Genomic DNA, 24,825 nt, shown 5'->3' on the forward strand with positions numbered 1-24,825 from the left:
TTTGTTTTTGTGAATGATAAGTTCATTCATTATTTCTCGATTGATACTGTTGTCTTCTTAAATAGAAAAATAACAAAATATAGAATAGCGTGACGATTTAATAATAATTTATTTCATCTGTTGCGATGATCGTCGGACGCCGGCACTAATAGAGCAGAATTGAATTGTCACCATCATTCAAGAAGCCATCTGTGAGCGGCGGTATCTACTTCGGGAATGAAATAAAAATACCTAAAATACCGACAGCTCAGGCCATTTTGGATCATATAATGTTAGTGACATCGTCTTACCCAGAGACTTGAAGTTTAATATTCAGAGACTCAGGATTTTACTTTGTTATTTGCAATAAAACTTTTACGCCAATCTTTTCTCAGACCTGTTGATCTATATTTTTCAGTCGTGAAATTTATCATTTAGTCGATGGCATTTCCACAGGCAAATTCGCGGGGTAAGTTGTCACAACATAGCTCATCATTTCGAATTTTTTTAAATGTCTGCGTGAATCAATAACGTGGGGAATTAAACTTTTTCAGAATTGCAAAATAGAAAGATTCTGGAAGAACTCCAGTTGAAGAAACAGATGCTCTTGAAACAAGGTGTTGTTCAAAGCTTGGGTCCGTCAATATCATTGCCCGCAACTGTTTTAGCGCCAACTGTGAGTTAATGATTATTACGGAGTAATGACAATGAAATCTTGAAATGCACTTTTGTTGTTCAGACCCATTAAGAAAAATTTGTTCCAGACTTCAGCAGCACAGCCAAGTGACGCTAACAGTATAAATTCTTCACAACGAGCAGCACTTGCTAATGCACAAGCTGCATCGTTTGGTTACTTTGTGACGCAAGATTCTTCTTTTGGAAATCTTATACTACCAGTGCTTCCTCGATTTGACAGCAACAAATGAATATTCTATCATAAAAAATGATGAAAGTAAAAAAACTGGAAGAAGCGTTACAGCCTTTAAGTACTTTTAAAAAACCAAATTTGTTATTAGAGCAATATGCAACTAGTCCTCATATTGCATCTCGAATGCTGTATGTTGCCCAAACCCAATTTGAAGATATAGAAGATTGTAATGTGGCTGACTTAGGCACTGGCTGCGGCATTTTATCTATCGGAGCATTTCTTTTGGGAGCAGCTCAAGTGACTGGATTTGATATTGACCTAAATGCTTTATCGATATGTGCAGAAAATTGTGAAGAACTAGAGGCCCCTATTGAAATGATTTGTTGCAACGTAATTAATTACTTACCAGGTATGCCAAAACTACATTTTTTAAAATAAATATCATGCATAAGGTGATTTATGTAAAAATCTCTGTTTTAGGTAAATATGAAAAATTTTTTGATACTGTTATCATGAACCCACCATTTGGAACAAAACACAACACGGGAATCGATATTAAGTTTCTAGAAATTGCATCAAAATTGACGAAAAATGCAATATATTCACTTCATAAAACTTCTACAAGAGACCATGTTCTTCGAAAAGGTGAACAGTTTGGTTTTAATAGTGAAGTTGTGGCAGAACTGAGATATGATTTACCTCAAACATATAAATTCCACAAGAAAAAATCTGTTGATGTAGAAGTTGATTTTATAAGATTTTCCGCAAAAAAATAATGTTACTGTTACAATTTATTTAAAACATATCGACATCAATAGCGATATACATATATTTAACAAATAAAACATCACTATTTTTTACCATTTAATTTATATATATAATTCATTTTTATTGAATAATTGATACAATTTCGCCATTATTCATAGATCATTACATTTAATAGTTATTTAAAACTTTTTATCTTAATTTTCTCAAATGGCCATAGCCTCAGCTATAGTTATAAAAGCAATGACAGTAAAAGAATTTTATACGAAGAAAAATATCTCTATAAGATAGAAATATCATATTTCTTCTAAACTGAATTAACTTTATAAGTTCAAAGCATTCTAAGTTTTGTGTTATTTAAATATTTAATATAGGAGGTTCGGTGCAGGTATTAAAGTAGACTAAATGACATTTTTTACAGTTTTTTAAATTTCTAATTTACTCATTCTGATCGTAATTAATTTATAACAAATAAACATTTTATTTAAGCTTTTTGAAGAGCTTGGAGGTCACTGATGCACTGCGAAAGTACTGCCTTTTCTTGCTCAGGTGTAAACGCCTTCTTCACACTATCTACAATCCATTGTACCATATGCTTTTGAGACAGTCTGCGCTCAACGTCCAGAATTTGTACTTGGTAATCCAAACGCTTCTTTACCTCGGAGTAAACGTGAGCCAGACGTTCTCTGTATGCAGCCTCCAATTGCATAGCAATGTTCTCTTTTTTGATATCCATAATCATTTTTTGGCTGTCAGTTCTCCATTGCTCCTTCTTTTCATGTTCAATCAACTCCTTCAAGGTATCAATTTGCATAGTCCTTCCTGATTCCAGTTCATTCTCCAATTGATCGATGCCTTTGTCAAGAAATGCAGCAACAGATGGTCCAAATTTTTTGATACCGTAGATCAAAACAATGGCAAGTGACAATCCACTGTAAAATTCGTGTTCTAAGACATAGATTTCCTTCGATAATAAGTAGGTAGAAACTCCAGCAGCGAAAGCATAAGGACCTAAAAAATTTAATCATTACAATATTATTTCATGACAAACATATAGATTGAAGCTTTTTGGTGTTAATCATAGGAAGTGATTTAAGTATTTCAAAGAGATTTACAAATTATTCACCTGTTACTCCAGTTTTTGGGTAGAAGAATGTGAACCATTCTTCTGGAATAAATCCATGACGCACTGGAGATGGATATTCTGGTCGAACAGGCCTTTCAAATTCGGATGCCGAAGCTGAGAATGGTTGGCATCTTATAGATGCCAAGGAGGACCATTTTTGAGCTAAAAGTAGAAAAATAAAAACATCAATATTCCACAAATATTTGACTACTTTCATAGCTTATAAATAATTGAAATGATTAAACTTTTATTGTTCTAAAAACAAAATGGCAAAGTAGATAAATCATCAACCATTTTATAACTTCCATTGAAGTACAGTGTTGTATGTGTTGGATGAATATAAAAAATCGTACATTTTCCAAGATTTTACTTTGAAGAATAAGTGACCTCTAATTGAATTAATTAAAGCATGAGAAATTTTTCAAATATTGAAAGTACAAAGGTGTTTCTATAAATGTATGACATTCTTTACATAAACTGATAGCTCTGATTATATAGTGGCCAGTGCAATAAGCTTTTATTAAGGCTTCTCAAGCACAGTTTAAGGTTAGAACCATCGTATAGAATTGGCAAATGCAGAAATTTTGGATTCTGTCTGTGTTTGTTGGCTGTACGATTATAAAATACTTGTGACTAAACGATTAGTTTACACGGTCATTTCTTCATTGTAACTAAAATAAACTTTCATGGGAGGTTTGATAAAGCGTACTTGACAATTTAAAATTTGGGATAACGATGCATCTATAGTGTATGAAACCTGTATATTCTTGTCATTGAAAGCATAACTTTACCATCAAAGATGTATACGAGAAAACTACAGGGTGCAAAAAGTGCTGAGATTCTACGCTATTTCTACATTTTTCAAAATAATTCCCCAGTTATTATTCATATAAATCAATGATACGTTATATAAGCCGCTTTGATAAAGTAAAATACTAGCGCGTATAGAGCAAAGGCTTTGCAATTTTGAGTTAACTGGTAGGAATTTTGAATAGTGATATATGAAACATTAACAATAGGATTAATTACCATTGCGTGCAGCAAGTCGCGACAACATGTTTTTAACTTTTATTACGGCAAAGGTAATGCCTTTCGTTTTTTCTCTACGGATATGGAGACCCGAGGAGTCTGAGACTAGAAGAAGGAGAACCGACCAGATGGGAAAAAGTCGGCTGCTGTACCGGCCTCAAAGGCCGGTTTACACTTTGCTACTGTGTCGCTCACATGTGAACTGATACGGAGCTCTGCGATCGGGAAGGGCGGTGGCCGCCGATGTGGTTTTTTGAATTATTTTTTTACGCAGCTTTGTAAATTATGAACTTTATTTTTCTTTACTTCACTGCATATAAATAGTAGAGCTCTGAATAATCGTTTTTATCTATGATAAGTTACATGATATTTCTTTAATATTTTATCAAAAAATTTTGAATTATATAGCGCCATACTTTGTGAATCAATAAGTGCATCTTACAGTTAGTAATACATATCATAATAATTGTCCTTGATTGTTTAATTGTCTATCATTTTATAGTGATAGAGCTTCTCTAACAAATACGAGATTTTATTAGTATTTATCAGTATATAATTGCATATTATGATCAGTTTCTATGTCATCAACGACAAAATTTCCTCGTCAATATTTTTATTATCGACGGTATCCTTCAAGCTAGAAATGTCATAAATGGTGAGGTTCGTAAAGGTAGTTTCGGAGTCATAAATCATTCCACCAGTTCCTGGCACAGCTTTTTGATAAATACGGTGGATCGGTAACAACGAGTTTTTTTTCTTATGTGAAAGTTGATGTAATTAATACATACGTGCGAATTAGAAATGAACTTAATTTATGTTCTGTGTTATAGTTTTTGGATGCTAAAACTGATCTGGAATAACTGATAAATTTTGGATCTTCCATATCCTCCAAAATTACTTTTCTTGTTATATCCATTGAAGCATCATGTGATATAATTTACTTTACTTTGTTTATTTTTTTTAGAGGGTATTGTGGAAAAATATAATTAAACAATGATATTTGCGGTTCAATATACTCCTTACCCGATCAAGTACACGCTTCTGCTATTACAATATAATACATTTAATGCATTTTTAAAATATAATATTTTAAAATTATGAGAGGGAAATAGAGGACGTGATGAATTATAATTCAGGAAAAAGAATAATCCAACACACTTAAATAGTCCCTTTCATATCAGTTATACATTTTATTTCATTCATTTTCACGATTTTCAGTGCTGCGTCGCATCGTTGCACATCGTCGATGACATTGTACGAAACAATGAACAAATACACCCTTCGTCGTATCGCAAATCAAAATAAAATCGACGATATTATACAGAAAAGAATCCCGAGAGTATAATAATACACACAAAGAGAACAGAATTTCATTAAATGTTTTACAGAACGTTTACATAGCGCCTTAATGAATAAAATGTCTCGCTTATCTCGCGGATACAAATGATCGATCATTACACGCAATTTTAAATGCAAGACGACGTCACTTCCAGCGCACGACTACACATATCGCCTATAGTCATGCGATGGCGTTGCGTCGTCCAGATATAATCCAGTCCGAATTCGTCGTTATACACAAAGTAACAATGTATATGCATATAAATAATAAGCGTGAAAAATGAAAAGAACTATGCTCGAGAGGCTACTTTCGCATTGCTGTATTATAATTTCAACACACTCATATCACCGACAGGCAAATCCCCGCAAAAAAATCGCTGTTGGATCTGACGTCGCGTCGTCTTTCGTCGATCGGTATGCTCTTCGTTAAACTTTGCACACACGAATCTGGAAGGGCTTCGTCATCAGCTGAGCGTATTTAAATATTTTCATTCGACATAACATGCATTTGATTGGAATCGTGCTACGTGATCGTCACAATTCCAATTAAATTCTCTGTTAAGCTTCCAAAGTCATCCAAAGCCTTGCAGAGCCGACTGTAAGTTTCCAAATTCGTGGGCCTACAGAGCCACGAGATTACAGGCACACTTTGATCGTATCTTCGTTTTTTTGTATGTAATACGAGGCTCATTCACGACGACAGTCGATGCGATAATAACTGTTTTTTATTCTTTCGCGTTTTTATTTTTTCTTTCTTTCGTCGTTTTTGATCGTATACGTACTCGATTTTATATAGACAGAGGCGCTCAGAGAATCTTCTGGTACTTGAGACTGTAGTAGGCCCTGGTGTGGTAGCTGTAGTGTCGGACGACGGGTTTGCAGCTCGTGAGGATGCCCATGTCCGAGGAGCGTTTGTGACTCTTGTCCAGGTTCTTCTCGTCGTATGTCCTCATGACTCGCTCGGACCATTCCTGGGCACGTGGTGTCTCGCGGTAGAGTCCCTTGTTCCTCTTGTTCATCCAGTCAATCACGTCGTTGTAGTAGTTTTGCCTTTGATTTGGGAAAAATTGATCATGATTAATTTTGGTTCAATTGCATGTGGATACGATTGTCTCGATGAATGAATTATCGAAAAGATCCCGTCAAGGAACAATGAAATATCAGCGCATTTATAGACGATTATTTTTATCGTCAGCCCAATTCCTAATGACACAACGTAGCTTAGCCAAGGTTAACGAATAAGTCAACCTCTAAATTTTAGAGGTCGATTAAAATAAGATGCAGTCCATCCGAAATTGATTCGCCGATAAATTACCGATCTCTTCCATCGTTCTTTCAATCAACCGATTTCTCCAATTTCTAATCTTAAGCAACTTCCAAAGAAATCAACTATCATACGCTAGTCCAGAAATCGTTCATCCGATTTCGAAAAAAATATCGGTAACCTAACCCTCTCACCTGTAGTCGTAGATGTAACGGTAGTTAAGAACGAGCGGTCGCACCCAGTGTAGAGTGTAGTGTGGCAGGGGAGCCATGGGCAGCTTAGCCGCTCTCCAGTCATACTTTTCATCGGTCGCTGCAGCCGCTGCTGCTGGAGCCGCGGTACCATCTCCGGCCGCTTCGCCTTCCGCTGCCGGCGCGGGCTCTTCAGCGTCCCATGGTGATGGCTCGTCGTCCCACATATTGGCGCGTTACCTGCAAAACACGCCAGGTATATGTGTATATTTGTACGTGTTGATAAAGTCGAAGTTTGACTTTTGATGCGCAGGCAGCGGCGATCGGCGCGAGAAAGAAAGAAAGAATCCGATCGATCGGCCGCTGTCGAGGCTAAATCGGGAAGCGCGCGAGGGCGCGACTATTTGCGTTGGCCTCGATATCGTCCTTTGGCCACGAGTGTGTACTGCCACGGTATTTTTTCGTCGACTGCTGATGTTTGTTTAGAAATTGTGCGCGAGATTATAAACTGGAGGATGGATCGTTAAACAAATTTTACCGATTTTTCAAATGGGTTTGAATAATGAAAAAAAAATCGAAAAATCGTATGAGCAAACAGGTAGGGGTTTTCGAGTTCAAATCTTCGTGACTGTTCAGCAGAGCCGAAGTGCGTCAAAACTCAAAAAGCACTTTGAAAACTGCGCAGCGTCTGACATTTCGAAGCACTGATCGGTAAACTAACAAAAATCACTTGTTCACGCTATCAGCCGATCGTCGTCGAGACAATTTACTTATAAAAAAAAAAAAAAAACAAAGTCGTAGCACTTTCAAAAGTATATCAGTACCTTAGGTACAAACTGCGCGAAACGAATCGATGCGCCTGCACTGGCTCGAGGGACCGAACTGCAACCACTGAGAGACGGAGCTGCTTCTCTTACTTCCGATCGGATCGACGAGAGCGCTGTACTTGCTGCTGCTCGAGCCTCTAGTTTAGCTTATAACAATATCGGCCAAAGCATCGGGCTCTATCTATATCGATAGTTCAGAGGCTCGAGTGGGGGGTATAAGTTGGGCTAAGGGTCCCGGCGCGCACGTGCTCGACCACCTTCTCACCCTGACCGCGTCACGCGGCTACTGCTGCCGGACCTTGCCACGTGTCCGAGAGTTACTAGCATGTTTCCGATGACAGGATTTTTGAGGGAAGGTTGCACGTGGCTGAGGGATTGCGAGATTTGATGAAACGATTTCGAGGTGCTGCTATGTACGATTGCTCTGGGAAGAGAAGGGGACTTGGTTTGATAGTCGCGGGATGATAGTGCAGGTTGAGAGAAGGAAGAAAAGAATTTGAATTTTCTGTGGGATATGATTTTTGAATTACGATCTTAGAATATCGCTACGTTGTTCAACGTCATACGAGGGTACTTCGGATGTATGTATACTAGTGATCTATATCGGTATTTTTTAATTCAAATATTTACTTAAAAAAATGCCTTTTTCATCAACAGGATCACTATAAACGAAAACATTTAACTTGCTAACAGAGCAAAGCACGTTATAATTTATTTATTATGACGTTTAAAACGGCCAATATATTGAAAATCGATTCATCCATTCATGATCGGTATTCTGTTAAACATAGAACACGTGTATACAAGCGTGTAGTTGCATGACATTAAAACCGGAAAAGCAAACACGACAAAACAGCAGGGATCTTTCAGCACCATTGGTGATTTCATTGAAGGTCAATAACTTGCAAGACATCGACACTAAGTCGAAGGGACCTTCGCATATCAATGGGCATATTTTTAGAAGCAATACCGGTCGCGCGATTCTATTAGATTAATTAAATGTGTCTTATTTTAAGGCATTGCATTTTGAAATTGCTGAAAAATAATTTTTATACATTCGCTTCCTTCGTCGAAGACCTGAAAATCATAGAAAATTCTATCCATATAGTATATGCCGTGATAAAGGACCACTTTAAGGTCTCCAAATGATTTCAAAACTTCCGGCTGCCGATCGTTATCCAAAAATAAAAACACGCGCATCATCCCCGTCGCATATCGTGTAAACACAGCTAGTCGCGGCACAAGGAAAAGCCAAAAAGTATCACGAGCGCAGTCGTCATACCGATCAGGGTCGCCCGAGTATATAAGCTCTCGAGCTTGCGAGTAGAAGTCGCGAGTCGTTCGTGAGAGCTTGTGCAAGGCGGCTGACACCTTACTCTGGTTTACTTACTATAAATCACGTCCGCTCAAAGTACTTACGGCCCAGATATAATGTCAGGGTGCGCAATCGGCCGCGAAAAGCCGAGCTGCGATGATGAATCGGTTGGGTGTGGCTGTGCGCTGCTGTAGCTGATATCCTTTAGTCTGTCGAGAACAGTTGGATTCGTGAGATGGGCTGAAAAAAATTTTTATATATTTTTTGTCATTAGTCGAAGCAGTTGCCGAGCTTGTTGAAATTTTGTTCGAATTTTAAAGTTTTTTTTTTTAATTTAGAGAGCAACGTAATATACTTTGTAACAACCATATATAATTGCATAGGTTTTTCTTTGACTGTCAAAGTAATATATCACATCAGGTACATATGTGAATATCTCAGAAATGCTTTAGTAGATCATTTTTTAAGCAAATAGTTTTATTTATTATATAAATACTTAAGTTACTAGTTATTCAACAATTATAAAAATAAAAATAAATCTAAAGGTATAATTAAACTAATGACAAATTTATTGGATTACTTTGGCTTACTTACAATCGTAAATACAGTTTCTCTAATGACTTAGCGACTTTTGTATAATTTCTCGGTTAACCATATTTTTTTAACGTACTCTCATTTAATTTTTATTTCTTAAGCCACTAAAATGTGCAGTTACATATTTTAATTAACGTTACAGCGAAATGTTTCGATTTAATTTCTGCTAACATGCTTCTTTAACATTTTTGAAACAGTTTGGATTCATTTTTAATTACTATAATTTATAAGAACTGATTTAATAAAAGTTGGATAAAGATATACATAATACACAGCTGATGAATTCAATTATAAGATATTACATGATTTATTGAAAATTCTGATTGCTGCAATATCATATTTTTATTAAATCAGTCCACATTAACCTTCTTGTACAATAATTTGACATTAATATTGCAAGATAATAACATACTTTTTTCGATTTTGGTATATGCTTTTAGTTTTTTTAATTTGATCGCAATTTTTAAATCAAAATTTGTATTTGATATAATGTAATAATACAGAAAGTTTACTTCTTAAATGCATTTGAATATATTAATGTAGTGATTGATATTTGATTAATATAAAAATATATGCGATGAGAAATGCTTATCGCAAACTTTCTGTACTTTTGAATGCGTTGATTAATCGTTGCTATGTAAAATTATTCATGAAAGTAAAGCGATTATTAATTTTTTTGTTCTTTTATATTACAACAATAATATCAAAGTACATCGATGTTCGTTTTGTAGATGAAAAAAAAACATCTAACTTTAGCAAAAAAAAAAATGACAATGCGCATTTTTAGTTCTGTTGTTTGGTGTTGGTAACTTAAGGTAGATCCACCTTGAAGACAATCTATGTATTAATGTGCATGATTTTGATTTCGCACAAGTACATTTATAGTATTTTCTTGATCAGTGAAATTGGTGAAATTTTGAATTTATAACTGTTGAACCAATTTCACATGTATGAAACTTTTAATCTTTTCCCTGATGATTTTAATTTCTGATGTTTCCATGTATAATTACTTTAAATTTTTAAGCAAAAAATTTAACTTCCCTGAATATTACAATTTGTTCGTTCATAAAAAAGACATCCCCAACTCAATGAAAAGTCATTATAACACCCTAATCAAACCCTCTCCACCCCTCCTCCTTAGAACGACACGCTCTTCTTCCTCTTGGAGTATCCCCGTTTGCCTCTGGGTTCATTATTGTCGCCGTAGGGATTATCTCCATAAGAAGTTCTACGGGCCATTAGTTGAGGGGGTGGAGCGCAACCTTCCTCAACCGGTACCAGCTTGGTCCACTTGACCGGCGGTTTAGGATCGGGAATCTCTTGGGCTGCTATTTTCCGGTTGCGATCGATGCGCGAGGCCAACGATATGCTCTCATCGTAATCGTCCGCGTCGTTGTCGAAACGCAACGCGTGGCGCTGGAACAGGGTATCAGCCGCACCCAAGGTCACCTTGGCCTTCTCGATCTCAGCGCTCAGGTCGGTCATGTCGAACATGCGGTCCTGTTGGTATAATGAGGGGTAAATGACACCTTAGCGAATGAATTGATTTGTCCGACACGAAAGTAAATTTTTTTTTTTTTTTTAAATAGGGAATGAAAGTAACCTGCACGTCTCTCCTTTTGCGGCGCAGGTCGGCCAAGTCTTCTTCGAAAGCAGCGGAAGCGCGATCTTTGAAGCGGCGCTGGTTGGAGACAAACTCGTCCTCGAAAGGATCCTCTGAATACCCGCGGCCGTAATAGAAATCGTAATCGTCCTCGTTACGTCCGCCGAGGTTTCTAGAGCCTAAAGATCGGGTCTTCATTATATTGGTGGAAACAATTGATAACCTTTTATTGTTTGCACTAACTTATTCGGGTATACTTGAATGATAATAAGTAAATATTGGATGCTTGGAATATGTCAATAATAATAATGTTAAAAATTGACTATAATAATGCTTTTTAAACTTTGAGGTCGAAATATTCTATGAAACAAAAATTAATCAATATAATGAACGAATATTTTTATTTAATTTTCAAAATCGCGCTTTTTTCAAAGACTTTCAAAATCAGATTATAGCTTAGTTTCAAGTAACTTCGCTTCGTTCAACTCCTTCAACTCACCTTTTATACACAAGGAAACGCGACGAGATGCAAGTTTGGATTCGTTGGTCGGAGTCCTGGAAGACATGCTTGGAATACGTTCAGCAGGTGGATCAAACAACACAAAATATTGGATAACAAGTGCAACGACAACATCGATACGACATGGAGAAAACCTCTTATTCGTAAAAAAATACGCTTCATTACACAGGAGTCAGGCGAGGACGGGTTACAAATAAAGAATCACACGTTGGAAAAAAAAGATATTTCTTTGGAGCACACACGACAATCAAGATTCGTGGACTCGCATTTTATTTCTTATTTTACGAAAAGAAAAATGGCATAACGTTTTACATGTACATACATGATCAACATTACACATATGGTGAAGCTACGAATAAATAAATAAATAAATAAATAAATAAATGTGTGTGTGTGTGTGTAGCCGAAACATTTCAATTTTCAATCTTTTCTTTCTTCACGAGGCCAAACTTGAATACTTAAATAATAATAATATATACTTATCGTTTAAAAAAATAACGCTCCGTGTGAATTATATATTTTTCGTTCGGATGATTTAATTCAAAGTGTATGGTATATGCACGCAAAATCAAAACAGAGACGATTTATATGAAACTCCTCTCGTCGAAGAATAATACAAGCGCAGTAGGACATGGAGTTAACGTAGGAACGCGTGAGTTATATTGATTGACTGTCTCAAAGTATGAAATGACAACATTTTATAATTTATCCTCTGATCGCAGTGTGTACAACGCCTTTTATCGATATATTTATCCTTCATTGACATTTATTGAGTTTTCATCGAGCAACGCGTATAAAGACAATATGTTGTTTTTTTTTAATTCGAAACGATGAATGAATACCGTGATAAAAGAGCTTTATGTATATCCCTACTTTTATACATGAAACGCCGTGATAAATACTGCATAAAGTAAAAAAAAAACCGAACAATTTGTTAGAGCTCGACAACAATATATAATAATGATAATAATTTCTCCCCAAAAAAGAACCCCTTCGACCTTCCGCCGTCAAAACTCCTCCTCGTACAATCAACAACCGAAGTAAACGCCTCCTGCTCAGAACGACACGTGTTTCTCGCTCTTCTCGGATCTGTGCATCGACTGCGACGATACTTTGGTGCTGCTGCTGGCCAGACTCTCGTCCGCCAAAGAGTTGGCTTCGCTGACCATGGCCCTGAGGGCAGCAGTCCTACGTTCGCGTCTCGCCTGTTTCTCGGCCATCTCCTCCATCTCGGCTTCCAAATCGCTCAGTCTGGCTTTGCTGAGCTTGGCCCGACTCGCGGCGGCGCTGCTAAAGTCCTCCTCGGCGGAGTCGAGCTTGGACCACTTGGTCAGACTAGGTTTCACGTCGTCCAGGTCGGTCTCACCCGGTCCGAATTTAGGTCGGCGTCGGAAGGCAGCCTCGGCTTCGTCGAGAGCCACGCGGGCACCTCTGGTGCTGTCCCTGAGCTTCTCGTCGATGGACTCGCTGGTGACGTTGAGACGAGACTTGAGACGGCTGGTGGTGGAGGCAACCTCGCTGGCGAACTCGTCGCCGAGGGGACGACGAGGTCGGGATTGACGCTGGCCGTGGATGTCGAACATCGTCTCCTCGTCGTCGAACAGTGTGTCGAGGGGTGGCAGTGGACGACGGGTCGACGGGGATGAGGCCTCGTAGTCGACGTCGAAGTCGCCGCGAGCCAGGGCACCGTGACGCGCGCTGCCCGCCAGGTCGCGAGTGCCTGGAAAAAACGGACAGGTGTGTTTGTGTGTTTGTACGGGGTAGTGTGTGGTCTTTTATTTTTCTTTACACTATCGAATAATTTTCATCGTGCATTTAATGCTTGCGCATTTAGTGACGATTGTTAATTGAGTATGTAGATAGTTTTTGGTTTTAAGCGCTTTTTTATGCATAAGTATGTACAGCACGACTTGGTGGGTATAGAGTCGTAGAGCATAAACTTTTTTAATGTAACGTATTAAGTTCTTTACATTCGCTTTTATTGCATTATTTAGCATCGTTTACTTCGTTGCTTCAGCAGAAATAGAAAATTTGTAATCTTAGTGTAGTAAAAGCCTGAAAAATCGAAACAATTTTCAACCAACGTCATAACACCGTTTAGGAAGCAGCGAAACAATAAATTTCCGTGAAAGCAAGCCTTGTGCTCGCTGGAAGCTCAAGTTCAGCTTTCTAAACCGCGCTCCGAATTCTAATTAAATCCACCAGACCTCACACCTACGCTCTGCTCTCGGAATAAGTTCTAGTATTGCGGAAATAACCTTCGCGCCGCGGATATTCTCTCGCGACGTGCATCGTTGAAAGTAGTTCAAGGTCATCTGCCACGGGCCATCGGCCTATCTACCGGTGGACTAGGATTCGACTTGGACGATTGTCGCAAACATTTGCGGAATTTAACGATCCACATCATCGATGTACGAAAAAAATAATATATAAATCATTAAAAAAAGCCAGTAGTATGCATATATAGCACAACCCATTTATATGTCGAGAAGCTCACACTCGTGCATTTTTTACAGTTCTATAGAAGCAGTGAAGCAGATAGAATCACGTTCTTTAACGAACCGTGCTATTTACGAGAGCTTTTGGGCTTTCACTTCAAAGCTAATTGCAGGAGTTCAGAAGTGTGTAAGGTTGAATTTTAACTATCACTTATTTTTTTAACAAGTAGCGCGATCAATTCTATTTTGAGTCTACTTTAGAAAATATGTAAATTAGTCATTGCACTAATTGTAAAAATAGTGTATAAATTGTCAAGAGGACGTATATAGCAGTATAATTGCTGTACATTCGATAATTATTGATTAATTGTATTTTAAAAGTGTGTTTGCTCTGTGATTTTGCAAACATAGACGATGTGTCAATTGTTAAATTTCGTATATTAACAGTTTACACATTGTTAAACTTGTAAATCTTGCAGTTTTAGTTGAGGAGCTTTCGTTTCGTCTGAAACGTTGCTTTTTCGATTAATATAAAGTACATTTATAACTTATTTACATCATTTGCGACGCTCACTTTAATTTTCTTTTCATTTCTTTTGTTAAAAAATCTTGACTTATACGAGATTGAAAAATAAGGAAAGGCATAGGTGGAAAATCGTAAGGCAGAGTAGACAGAATCAGCGCAACCGCAAAAAGTAAAAGTCCAAAACTAAAATATAGAAACGTAGAGTGAACTAAAAAAACACATACCAGAAAATATGTACAAAATAATAACAAAATCAACCAAAAATTGTAGTCTTAAATATAAAACAATAATAACGTATGTACATAAAAATAAAAAATAAAAACACAACAGAAACTTGTGAAGAAAGAATAAGAAGGGGTCGAAAGAGTAGAGTAAAAGAGAGAAAGGCATTCGTGAGAAAAACTCATTAGCAAGACCCCAACAAATATAAAGACCGTCTGTAAAAATATATAGATATTCAACAAACTCATGCGTCTGAAATACTCGTTTCTTTAATTTTTCATAGAAAATGAGGCAAACATTTATTCAACAAGTCAGTGTTCAGTACAATGATTATGGACAACAAATGGTGTGGGCCGGTAAATTGACAAACGCACAACAGAGGGCTGCACAATCTTTCAAAAGAGAGATTAAGAACTGGGTAACACATTCCGGACAAGAAAAAAAACGACAGATATATATTATTATATACTCAATGTTGTTCAGTATATCGTATGTGTGGTATAGTGTCCGATTTCCCGATATGGATTTTCTGTTTTACCGACGGACCGATCGTTCGTGTTATTATTCACATACAGAGGTTGAGGTAACACAGAAACTACAGACGACACGTCGTGACTACCGTATATTATATGTATAATTAAACCGTCGAGGTTGCAATGTCATTTTGTACTATAATAACGTATCTGAATCGAATTTCGAATGCGATTATTTACCGATCAAGCTTCTCTCCATTACTTCCCGATTCCACCAAAAATAGATCGAATGACAATTAATACTGACGAGAGAAACTTGCGATTGCGCACCTCGCTCGCGAAGAAAGAAAGAAAAAAATCGTTATCGCGCGTCATACCGATCGAAAGCCGCACCGAAAAGGAAGTATCCGCGCATCGTCACTCCATTCGTCTAAAAATGATCGATTATCGACTGAGGTATCATATCATATGAAGTTGATTGTTGTTGTAGTTGTTGTTGTCTCGCTTTAAAACCACTTGGGAAAACGACTGAAGATGTTACCGATGTCGCTACGGCGCGCGGCGATCTCGTCGGCGAGCGAGTTTCGTGGCTCGGAGAAGAGAGGACGGCCGCTGTACTTCCTGTCCAGGTTCTCGATCGTTGGCTTGTAGTAGGACTCGCCCTTGTCGTAGTTGCAGCCGTAGACGCGAGTGCGCGGCCTGCTCAGAATCGGCCTCGACATCTTAATCGGTAATTAGCTGCTGTTGTCGTTCCTGTTGAGGTGCTGGTACGCCTTGTGGCCGCTGCGAACGCTGGAAACGATAATTGGAGTGGGCTGTTAAAATCAGCAAGCGGTAGAGGTTGAGAATAGTCGGACGCGCGTGTGTGAGAATCGGTATCGTAGGAAGCGTTATGGCAATGATGCGCGAGATGGAAATGGTTCAGCGTCGAGTTGGCCAACATTTCTTAATTGTTGGCAACTTTCTCGAGGCTCGTATTTTATTTTACAGTAGCTTTTCAATGACGATTGTTCGCGTAGTATTGCTTACGAAAGTTTTGCTATTTATTTGCTCGGTTTCGCGTATCTCAACGTATAAATCACGGTAAAGTTGTATAAATTTATCTGGCTACATAAGGTGTCGACACTCGATTATTTACTATAAGTGCGGTAGTGATGATGATAAATAATTCAAATAAAATAGTGCAGATCCTCACAGATGAAATAAAATGTTTTTCAATCAAAAAATATATATGTTTGTAACGTAACAGCAGAGAAGCCAGTACTGCACTTTCTCGGTTGGAGTAGCAATAATTTCCGTCAACGACTGACGGGAGTCTGCGACGTTTAAAGAATCTTTCTATTTTTATACGAGGTGTTAGACTCGATACTAGCGTCGACGCTGCCACAAAAACGTCACCACTCGGAAGATCAGATCGAAATCTCGGAGACAACACGCGCCCACTCGGCTTTACGACGGTCGTTAAAAAATCGTGAAGCTGGCAATTTGGTCGACTTCCTAAATATAAGTATTCGAAACAAAGTTAAATTCAATTCACACATGTTTGTATACTACATTATTTAATAATCATATTTTTATGAACAAAGTGCAACGTTAAATCACATCCTACAGTCGGTAAAACAGGTCCGAAGATAACGGAAGAATCAATGCAACCCCTTTAAAAAAAAAAGTAAATATACCGACTAAGCGCCACGTGCGTGTTTTCCACTCGCAAACACTGCTCGCCGATCATTCGAACGAATCGTTCTTTCTCTCGGAGATTCTGTGCTCGAGGAAGCGGCAAACTGGAGCGGACGGGTTATGTGCGCGCGGCCAAAATAGACCACATCTAATTTGGTGCCCGTGAATCGAAGCGTCGCGGCGGCGGCGAGATCAGCACGCCTCATAATCTTTCTGCACTGTCCTCTATTCTCTACCTGAGCTGCTATATAGTTGTTTCTTTGTGTCAGCGAGGGAGGCTGTAAGTACTGCCAATTTTGGGAATTTTAAACGCGTGTATTTAACGGAAGCGCCTATCTGGCGGACGACTTTATTTTATAATCGAACTGTTTGGCTATGTCAACTTATTAGCAAGGGTTCATCTAATCGCCATTTTAGCATAAGCGGCTTAAGTAGGCCCGAAAGAAGGCTGTTTTGACAGAGTATAGGTGACAAACCGCTATACATATGCACCGGACTCGCAGATAGCGCTGAGGGAAATGGAAAATCGTCTATGCGCCGCCTAGCGTCAGACACGGAGTTTAAGCGGTAGGACCAGTCCAAACTCCAAAACTGCTTTATTTTGACATTCATAGACACAAATCGAAATGAAGTGTTGCTTAGACTCGCAACTTTTTTTTATAAATATTAAAAATATCTTTTTCAGAGTGGAACAATGCGCACTTACATTTATTTTTTGAAATTAAATTAAATCTAAATTTTATCCTAACTTTTGCATCAGCTATTTGAAAAATGTTGTCGAAGTGTAAAACGGAAGGTCACACACAGCTCGAGTTCGTCGGACCAATAAATAAAGTGAGTCCGAGCCGACACGAGCGTCATACCCGACGTCATTCCCGAACGTCGTTCACAATAAAAAAGAAAATATAGCGTAAAAGCGAAACCGGAGAGAAAAAAATAAAATTCTAAATCCGCGCGGATTCGTGGAAGTGGCCGTCATCGGCTAATTGTAAACCCCTACCGTTGCAAACTCAACCGCGTGTATACGTAAACAATTCGGCGAGAGTCGTTGGCGCAAGCGCGATTTCAATTTGTCGTCATCGCGAATTTTCCGCGCCGATAGGGAAAATGTCAAGGATCCGAGGTGAGGAGCCAACTTGATCTTTTCTTATTTTTCAGCCTCGATTTAGCCAGACAAACGTGTAATTAAGGCGGAGGCGTCCTTTGGAAACGGATCAGATGCAGCAGCATCGCAAACATATTTTTCTTGCTGCTGATGCTGCAGCGGAGTGAATCAATTATCGGAATAGCTGTGAAAGATTTTAAAATATATTATTGCGCGCGTGGCGAAATCGAGCGAGAAAACACGATAATCTATATTTATTTGCAAAAGATCGACAAGCAATAAATTTGCTGTTTGCGATTCCCAATGGCTCGAAGACAATTGGCAACGAATATTCGATTTCACAAACTCCCAATTAAATCCTTGGCTCCTCGATTGGAGCTGTCACGATTTTAATCGCCTCGTTGCGCTAATAATCAAAATTTGATAAATTCAAATCTCATCCTGGTCCCATTCGCGAAGTTCAGTAATCGGAGCATCGAGATAATCAAGCGCAGTATTATTTCATAATGAACTCGCGACATAATGCACGAGGAAAGAGCAAGCCGAGTGGAACAGTTCAGTGTCATGCCAGAGAGAGAGAGAGAGAGAGAGAGTCACTTTGAAGAGCCGACAACGAGTTATTTAAGCTATGCTAACGCTTTTAGTTTCTGACTCAGAGCTCCCAGCCAAGTTTTCTCGCGCGCGCGCGCGCACCTTTGAATGTCATCTATAACTCATGGAAGATTGTCTTTTTCAAAGAGCTATGGAGCGATATCCTTATACGAGTCAAAATTGGGTCAGGGATGGTATTTACGCGTTATACGTGAAATTTCAGACACAACAAAACACGACAGGATTAATGAAGACGTTTCTTCATCATATTCGCCTCTCGTATGATGCATAGCGCGACTAATAGTACGATGCGTTGTCTACACGCTTTCGCGAGTGACACCGCTGACAGAAATAAATGCCACTGTTTTCGCAGTCTCTCTGATGCATTTCCTGTTTTTCCCCCCGAGTGTATATAATACAAACTCCTGGTATTATAATCGTTGCCTATACGATCAAAACACGAGGCGGGATTTTTAAATCTGTCATCGCTCTCGCGACGGAACAATTGACTGAAAATTCGAGGAGGAGATTTTTAGAGCCGTCGTTATTATACACTCCGAGATATATATCATTCACGCGTGGAAAACGAACGGCGGAATTTTCATGTCGTTAACAAGCTCGTAAATCTTTCATTGTACCGTAGCTCCGCGGATTTTAAATTAAGAAAACTTATACACTATACTGCGCTGCACATACATCCCCGGGGTTCCATCGACCCTCGCGCCTCGAATTAGCTTTTTTTCTCGAGCCCCGACGCGCATAAATGTAAATGTTTTATAGAGGCGCGCAGCGACGGGAGCGTTTCTTTCAATTCTTTCGAGCGTCTGACGGTATTTGGGTCATATTCCGAAATAGACTTTCCGCTTCTCTCGCGAAGGAAAAGAAGAGGCGAAATGCGGCTGCTGCGAATAGTTTGTTAATTTTTTTTTTTTTTTTTTTCTGAACGAATACACAAGCGGCTGAAATATAACTGAACATTATAATAGGTGTAAACTACACCGCCGAATTCGATGTGGATAGTATAGTAGGGTTAAAAGGTGTATAATTGAACCGACGATCTGCGAGGTGAAAGAAAAAGGAAACGAACGTACAGCACGACGACGGCGAACATTACGCAATAAGTTAACGAACGCGAGCGCGCCTCTGCAGCAGCTGTGGTGCCGCCAAATTTAGCTGCCAGACATTGTCTCGAATCGTCAGATATCGATTACAGAACGTTGTTATATCATGGGCTGCAACGATTTTCCGATTTGAAATTTTTGAAAAATTTCAGACTGCACACTATACCACCGATGCTTATTATTGATTAATTGGTTGCAGGCGGTTGAGCTTTTTTCGGTCGGGTATCGAATTACTCGCCGATTTGAGATTACGATCGTTTATTTTCGTTTGGATTGGAAAGTTGATGTATCGCGGTAGTGCGATTGTTTGATTGTCTAATTTTGAAATTTAATTGTCTTGAAAAAATCCGAACCATTGTTATGTAACGACAACAAATTTTCAATCGACCACATAAACCGTCGAAAGAAAAAAAACCGCAACGTGAGCAACGAATAAAACGAATAAAACCCAAGTGCAAAATTAAAAATAGCCTTAAATCCAAGACACTAAATGGGTAAATAGAGCGTGCGGCTCTCGCCTCTCTCCCTCGGCGCTAAATTTCAAAATCGCGCACGGAGCGCCTTCGGCACGACGTTATACATCAAAGGTGAATAAAAAAAATCGCTTGTCAAGCACACGATGCATATCGAAGGGCGGTTATCAATCGTCGATCGGCATAAACGCGCCGACGGTTTGCGCAATTAAATCTCTACGTATAAAAAAAGTCGCCGATCAGCCGGCCGTTACAATCGCGATCGGTTGAGCGAACGAGTCACACATTAAGTATCTACTTATCATACGCACTGAAAACACACTAGATTCGAGAGAAAAGAGAGATGATGGTCGTACCTATGGATGGTCCGTTAAAAAAAGGCTCGAGCCACGTATAATCGGGTGTATCGTCCCTCGAGATGCGCCGTCTCCCGAAGTACCAGAACGACTCCCACGGACGAGTCTCGGCGTCCGTTTTCGCCCGTCGCTCGTCCCACTACCCTCCTGAGCTTGCGGATGGAACGAGGAGATGGAGAGGAAAGAGAGAGAGAGAGAGAGAGAGAGAGAGAGAGAGAGAGAGAGAGAGAGTCGCGAGAGATGAGGATAAGAATAAGACGCGACGGGAGAGAGAGAGAGAGAGAGAGAGAGAGAGAGAGAGGAAGAGTGACGGAAAATCGGTCTGATGCAGGTGTGGAGAGAGGGGAATTGGAAAAATTGCGGCTGTTGTTTTAAGACTATTGTTTTTGGTAGAAATATCGCCTCGCTGTGTATCGTTTCAACGAATTCGCTAATGAGAATGAACATTTCGCATATTTTCATGCTTTTACAAACGATATTATTATTTTTTTAATTTCGTCGTTACAAGCCGCATTATTTTGGGATAACGACGACAAAGATTCTCGAAAAGTGCTTTTTCTGCCAAAACTATAAGCGCTCCGATTACTAATTCGATTTGGACTTTATAAGTGGATAAAAGTTAGTCAGCGCTTATAAATATACGGATATACTTCCGACCGAGTAAATAATTTTGTTTTCAAAAATCAAGAGCATATTCCAACAGTTAATGATACATTAATTATACGCCCAACCTTATTACAACGTCGCAGAGACATGAAAATGAAGTCGTTTTTGAAAAAGGCTTACGCAGACAGACGACGACGAATAGCATCGTATCGAATAACGCACACGAGAATATTCGCTGGTCTCGCGAATTATATTGTCGTTGACTTTTGGCAAAAACTGATCTACGACGATGCGTTAAAGCGCCGATTCGTTTCGGCCGCGACGAATTAATCGGCTGCTTCCCTTTTGGATTCCTGCACGAGAAGATCGATGAGAAAGCCGCGATGTCGGGAATGCTCATTCATCTTTTGTCCAACATATTTTATACATCTGCAGGTGTAATGAGGAGTTGAAATCTCTGTTGATTAACGGTTTTCTGCGAAATAAGTACAAAAAATTATATAACAAACGTTCGTTTTATTTGTGATTGCTCACAAGTTAAGTATTTACAGTATACGTAGACTTATTTACATGGATTATTGGAAAAAAAAGTAAAGTTGTCAATGGGACAAATAAAGTTTTTTTTCAAATATAACTCACAATGAGAGCACAGTACTTATTGAAAAACTTACTTTAAAAAAAGCTTACAAAATACGAAATTTATCTTATATAAATAAATACGCATATTCACGTAGAATCGCCATTGAGTTCTTCGATGTTCTTTTTGATATTCAAGAAGCAAGCTCCGTTTGAGGAATTTTTTTCTCCACTGAAAATAACACAGACCAAACCGTGCAACGCCGTGTGTTGCCAGAGCTTTTTCACCCACTTGTCAACGGAATTCAAAGTCTTGGGTAATTTTTCTTCGGACAATTGTTCTTCATTCAACTTGATGTGGCAAAAGTTTAAGGCATGTTCCATAGCGATCTGTGAACACCTGGTGATGGCTTCCTTGTTGCTGTCTGCTATGACCAGTCTCACGTTGTCACCTTTGTCAAAGTGTTTATCTTCCATGATGTTCAGACTGGAGTTTTTCAAAATCTTTGAATAGTCATTCATGACTTCGTTGCATCCAAAAATGGCTGCTGTCTTCTGGTCTACTTTTGTGACATGTTTGAAAATCAAAGAGCTCAAAGTACAAGTTTCATCCTGTTTTAGTCGAACCGATTTTTTGTCTTCTTTAATTTTCGTTTCGTATGAATCTATGTAAGACTGGTCAATCAGTACAGAGTCACCAAAATGAATACTGTGTAACAATTTCAACTGGACTAATTTCATGGAAGCCTGAGAATCTTCAGTTGAACAATGACCTGCTTTGCCTGTTTGAATTCTTTCGTTAAGGAAGGCTTCTGATAAAACTTTTAATTTTGTTTTGCGGAATCTGTCACCTGTAAGGTTAAATATAACTGAGGTGTCTATGACGTATGGATGCATCATCCTGAGAGCGTGTAGATCTGAATTAAGACTCTGTCCAACCAGAATGGCATCAGGAGGCAGAAAAGCCCTTAGGAATTTTTGTACATCTGCTAGTTTTACATTTACATTCTCTAACATTTTTTCTGTGATACCACTGAACCTAGTAAGGTAATCAACAATTTTGTTGTCTGGCATTACCAGAGTGTCGTATACTATATTTAACTTTTCATCTACTATTGATATTCTTGTAAGTTCTAAAAAGCCACTGGTTGTTCTACACATCTCACAATCCAGACCATACATTGGTGACTTTGAATTAACTTCAACATATTCATCTTTTGTCAGTACGTAATCGTCGTATTTCTTGGCGAGTCCTCCTTTCAATGGTATTGGGTAATTTTCTTCAACGAGTTGCCAAGGAGAAAGTATCAGCTCGGTTCTCGAAAACTTATCCGTAGGGGGTAATTGTATATCTTTATCTGCATCTGTGTCCTTTTTAACAACTGAAATTAAAATAAAATGTTAAAATTTGAGGCACCATTGAGAAATGAAAATATGTTACTAAATTCTTGATTACCTGGTTGCATTGGAAAAATTGTCCTAAAGAGTTTTATTATATCCCCGCTGCTTTTCATAGCTTCTTCCATCGAGCCAAACTTCTTGAGTAATTTAGCTTTCTGCGTTCCAGTAAGCGGTACAGCAGCTAATTCATCCACAACAGATCCGCCGTAGCTCGAAGGAGTGATAAGCTCCAGCTTGTGTTCCAAATTGGATGTCAGGTGTTTAAACGCTGATTCGTTTGTCACGTAATGATTAATGGACAATCCTTCGACTATGAAGACCACGGTGTGCGAAACTTTGTTGTATTTATCAAGCTTGATCCACCTCTCCGGCGAATAAGGCGCATGGTGTCCAAGCATCGAGTAGACGAGAAGTCGCTGAACATCGCCGAGAAATATCGGTATCCTATCTTCTTCGCTGATAGTATCACAGAGACTGGCACTTTCACCCACTGCTAACAATCTGATCCTTGGGATGGCAGTAAGCCTTTTCTTTCTTTCCTTTAATTTTTCCTTCAACTGAGCAAACTCTTCTCCAGAAAGTTTTGGTTTTTTGGTTAACGGTTCGTCTGACATTTTGCCGTCAATTTCGCATTTGAAGCCGCTTTTTTACGAGAATGTAATTTTGCTAATTTTGATGCAATCAAGGGGCTGAGACCCGTACCCGACTAGCGTTAATTGGAAAATAAAGGTACTTTTGTTAAACACGTGGGTCCGTGATAAAAACACAAATAAGTCGCGTGCGACTGTGCTATGGCTTTAGTGAAGTGATTTTTTGGCGTCTGCTCGGAGAGTTGCACGTTTTGCAGATGGCGTTGTAAACATAACCTGAAAAAGGTTGGGTTTGGGTGTCGTAAATTTTTGGACTTCAGAGAATACAGACTGTTTTTTCGATATATCCGGTTAGTTGTAAAAAGACATTTTATCCTTTAATGAAATAGTGTAATTTTAAAACTTAATAAGTAGCTACAAACTTGTATCAATATCAAAATAGTGTATATTGCGTTAGTAATTGATACAATAACACTGTGCCATTGATAACAATTGATTGCCCTGAATGAAAATTTTGTTTATTTTCAGTAAGGATTCACCATGAACATCTCGGCGTTGTGTATTGCATCGAGAGGAATTTGCACATCTGCTGTTGCCAATCAAATAATTAGATTGTCTAGACTCAGGGTAGTAGACAACAGTGAAATTGGAAAACAAGCTATGCTTGAAGGGAAGCCTCCGTACTGTTTCCACATTTATAACAAAAAGGGCGTTGGATACATTGGTAATTAGAAAATTTCTATAATTGAAATTCATTGATATATCTAAAATCTAAAAACGCAATCTTACTTTTGCTCTACGTGTTTACCTAATCTCATTGGTATTTATAGGTGACAAGGTGATGGTGGCTATCAAAGGTGAAAAGAAGAAGGGTATTCTTGTTGGTTTAAAACAAAATCAAAATCGTAAAGTGCCCAAGTTTGATTCCAATAATCTTGTCTTGATAGACGACAATGGCACTCCACTTGGTACACGAATTCATGTACCCATTCCACATATTCTAAGGACTATTCTGAAGGAGAAGACGCATTCAAAAGGTGCTGATTATACCAAATTGATTGCAATTGCTACAAGATTTCTTTGAATTTAATACTACATTTAGTAATAATTTGTAATTAAAAAAAAATTTAATAAATTCATATCTCTCGTTAACTCATATTTTTTTAATTATTCATATTTTGTTGTATTTAAAGGAGTGCATTCAGATTTGCAAGAGTTGAGAATGCTCTTAGATCAGCTGATAAAGAA

General features: G+C 38.5%; 6 protein-coding genes across 8 annotated transcripts; 2 read left to right on the forward strand and 4 right to left on the reverse strand.

Annotated features, from left to right (window-relative positions):
• The first annotated feature begins 74 nt into the window (after nt 1-74).
• Nucleotides 75-1,715, forward strand: LOC100124013 (methyltransferase-like protein 5). Its single transcript, XM_031931537.1, is given in 5 exon segments — nt 75-448; nt 534-655; nt 744-915; nt 918-1,256; nt 1,328-1,715. Coding segments are annotated over 5 exon segments (957 nt in total). The 5' UTR covers nt 75-420; the 3' UTR covers nt 1,624-1,715.
• Nucleotides 1,699-3,889, reverse strand: Atp5f1 (ATP synthase, H+ transporting, mitochondrial F0 complex, subunit B1). Its single transcript, NM_001167852.1, has 3 exons — nt 3,768-3,889; nt 2,739-2,900; nt 1,699-2,623 (listed from the first exon to the last, which is right to left on the reverse strand). The coding sequence occupies exons 1-3, from the start codon at nt 3,793-3,795 to the stop codon at nt 2,097-2,099; spliced, it is 717 nt and encodes a 238-aa protein (NP_001161324.1). The 5' UTR covers nt 3,796-3,889; the 3' UTR covers nt 1,699-2,096.
• A 1,041-nt stretch (nt 3,890-4,930) lies between these two features.
• On the reverse strand, nt 4,931-7,751 carry LOC100124007 (flightin). Of its 2 annotated transcripts, none has more exons than XM_001607762.6 (3): nt 7,385-7,751; nt 6,564-6,800; nt 4,931-6,155 (listed from the first exon to the last, which is right to left on the reverse strand). In XM_001607762.6, exons 2-3 carry the CDS (start codon nt 6,785-6,787, stop codon nt 5,912-5,914), a joined length of 468 nt encoding a protein of 155 aa, XP_001607812.1. In that variant the 5' UTR covers nt 6,788-6,800; nt 7,385-7,751; the 3' UTR covers nt 4,931-5,911. The 2 variants fall into 2 exon arrangements, with proteins under 2 accessions (XP_001607812.1, XP_008207443.1); XM_008209221.4 differs by having other exon boundaries at nt 4,934-6,155; nt 6,669-6,800; nt 7,385-7,523.
• A 292-nt stretch (nt 7,752-8,043) lies between these two features.
• Nucleotides 8,044-12,462, reverse strand: LOC103315300. Its single transcript, XM_008209450.4, has 3 exons — nt 11,399-12,462; nt 10,900-11,078; nt 8,044-10,796 (listed from the first exon to the last, which is right to left on the reverse strand). The coding sequence occupies exons 1-3, from the start codon at nt 11,463-11,465 to the stop codon at nt 10,434-10,436; spliced, it is 609 nt and encodes a 202-aa protein (XP_008207672.1). The 5' UTR covers nt 11,466-12,462; the 3' UTR covers nt 8,044-10,433.
• A 2,394-nt stretch (nt 12,463-14,856) lies between these two features.
• Nucleotides 14,857-24,589, reverse strand: LOC100124006 (RNA exonuclease 5). The gene is made up of 3 exons (XM_001607760.6): nt 23,043-24,589; nt 20,405-22,968; nt 14,857-15,870 (listed from the first exon to the last, which is right to left on the reverse strand). The coding sequence occupies exons 1-2, from the start codon at nt 23,599-23,601 to the stop codon at nt 21,737-21,739; spliced, it is 1,791 nt and encodes a 596-aa protein (XP_001607810.2). The 5' UTR covers nt 23,602-24,589; the 3' UTR covers nt 14,857-15,870; nt 20,405-21,736.
• On the forward strand, nt 23,480-24,729 carry LOC100115115 (39S ribosomal protein L14, mitochondrial). Of its 2 annotated transcripts, none has more exons than XM_001608193.6 (3): nt 23,480-23,927; nt 24,106-24,301; nt 24,408-24,729. In XM_001608193.6, exons 2-3 carry the CDS (start codon nt 24,118-24,120, stop codon nt 24,659-24,661), a joined length of 438 nt encoding a protein of 145 aa, XP_001608243.1. In that variant the 5' UTR covers nt 23,480-23,927; nt 24,106-24,117; the 3' UTR covers nt 24,662-24,729. The 2 variants fall into 2 exon arrangements, with proteins under 2 accessions (XP_001608243.1, XP_003426730.1); XM_003426682.2 differs by having other exon boundaries at nt 23,850-24,029.
• The last annotated feature ends 96 nt before the right edge of the window (nt 24,730-24,825 follow it).

This window comes from Nasonia vitripennis, chromosome 5, assembly GCF_009193385.2.
Source record: "Nasonia vitripennis strain AsymCx chromosome 5, Nvit_psr_1.1, whole genome shotgun sequence".
NCBI lineage: Eukaryota > Metazoa > Arthropoda > Insecta > Hymenoptera > Pteromalidae > Nasonia > Nasonia vitripennis.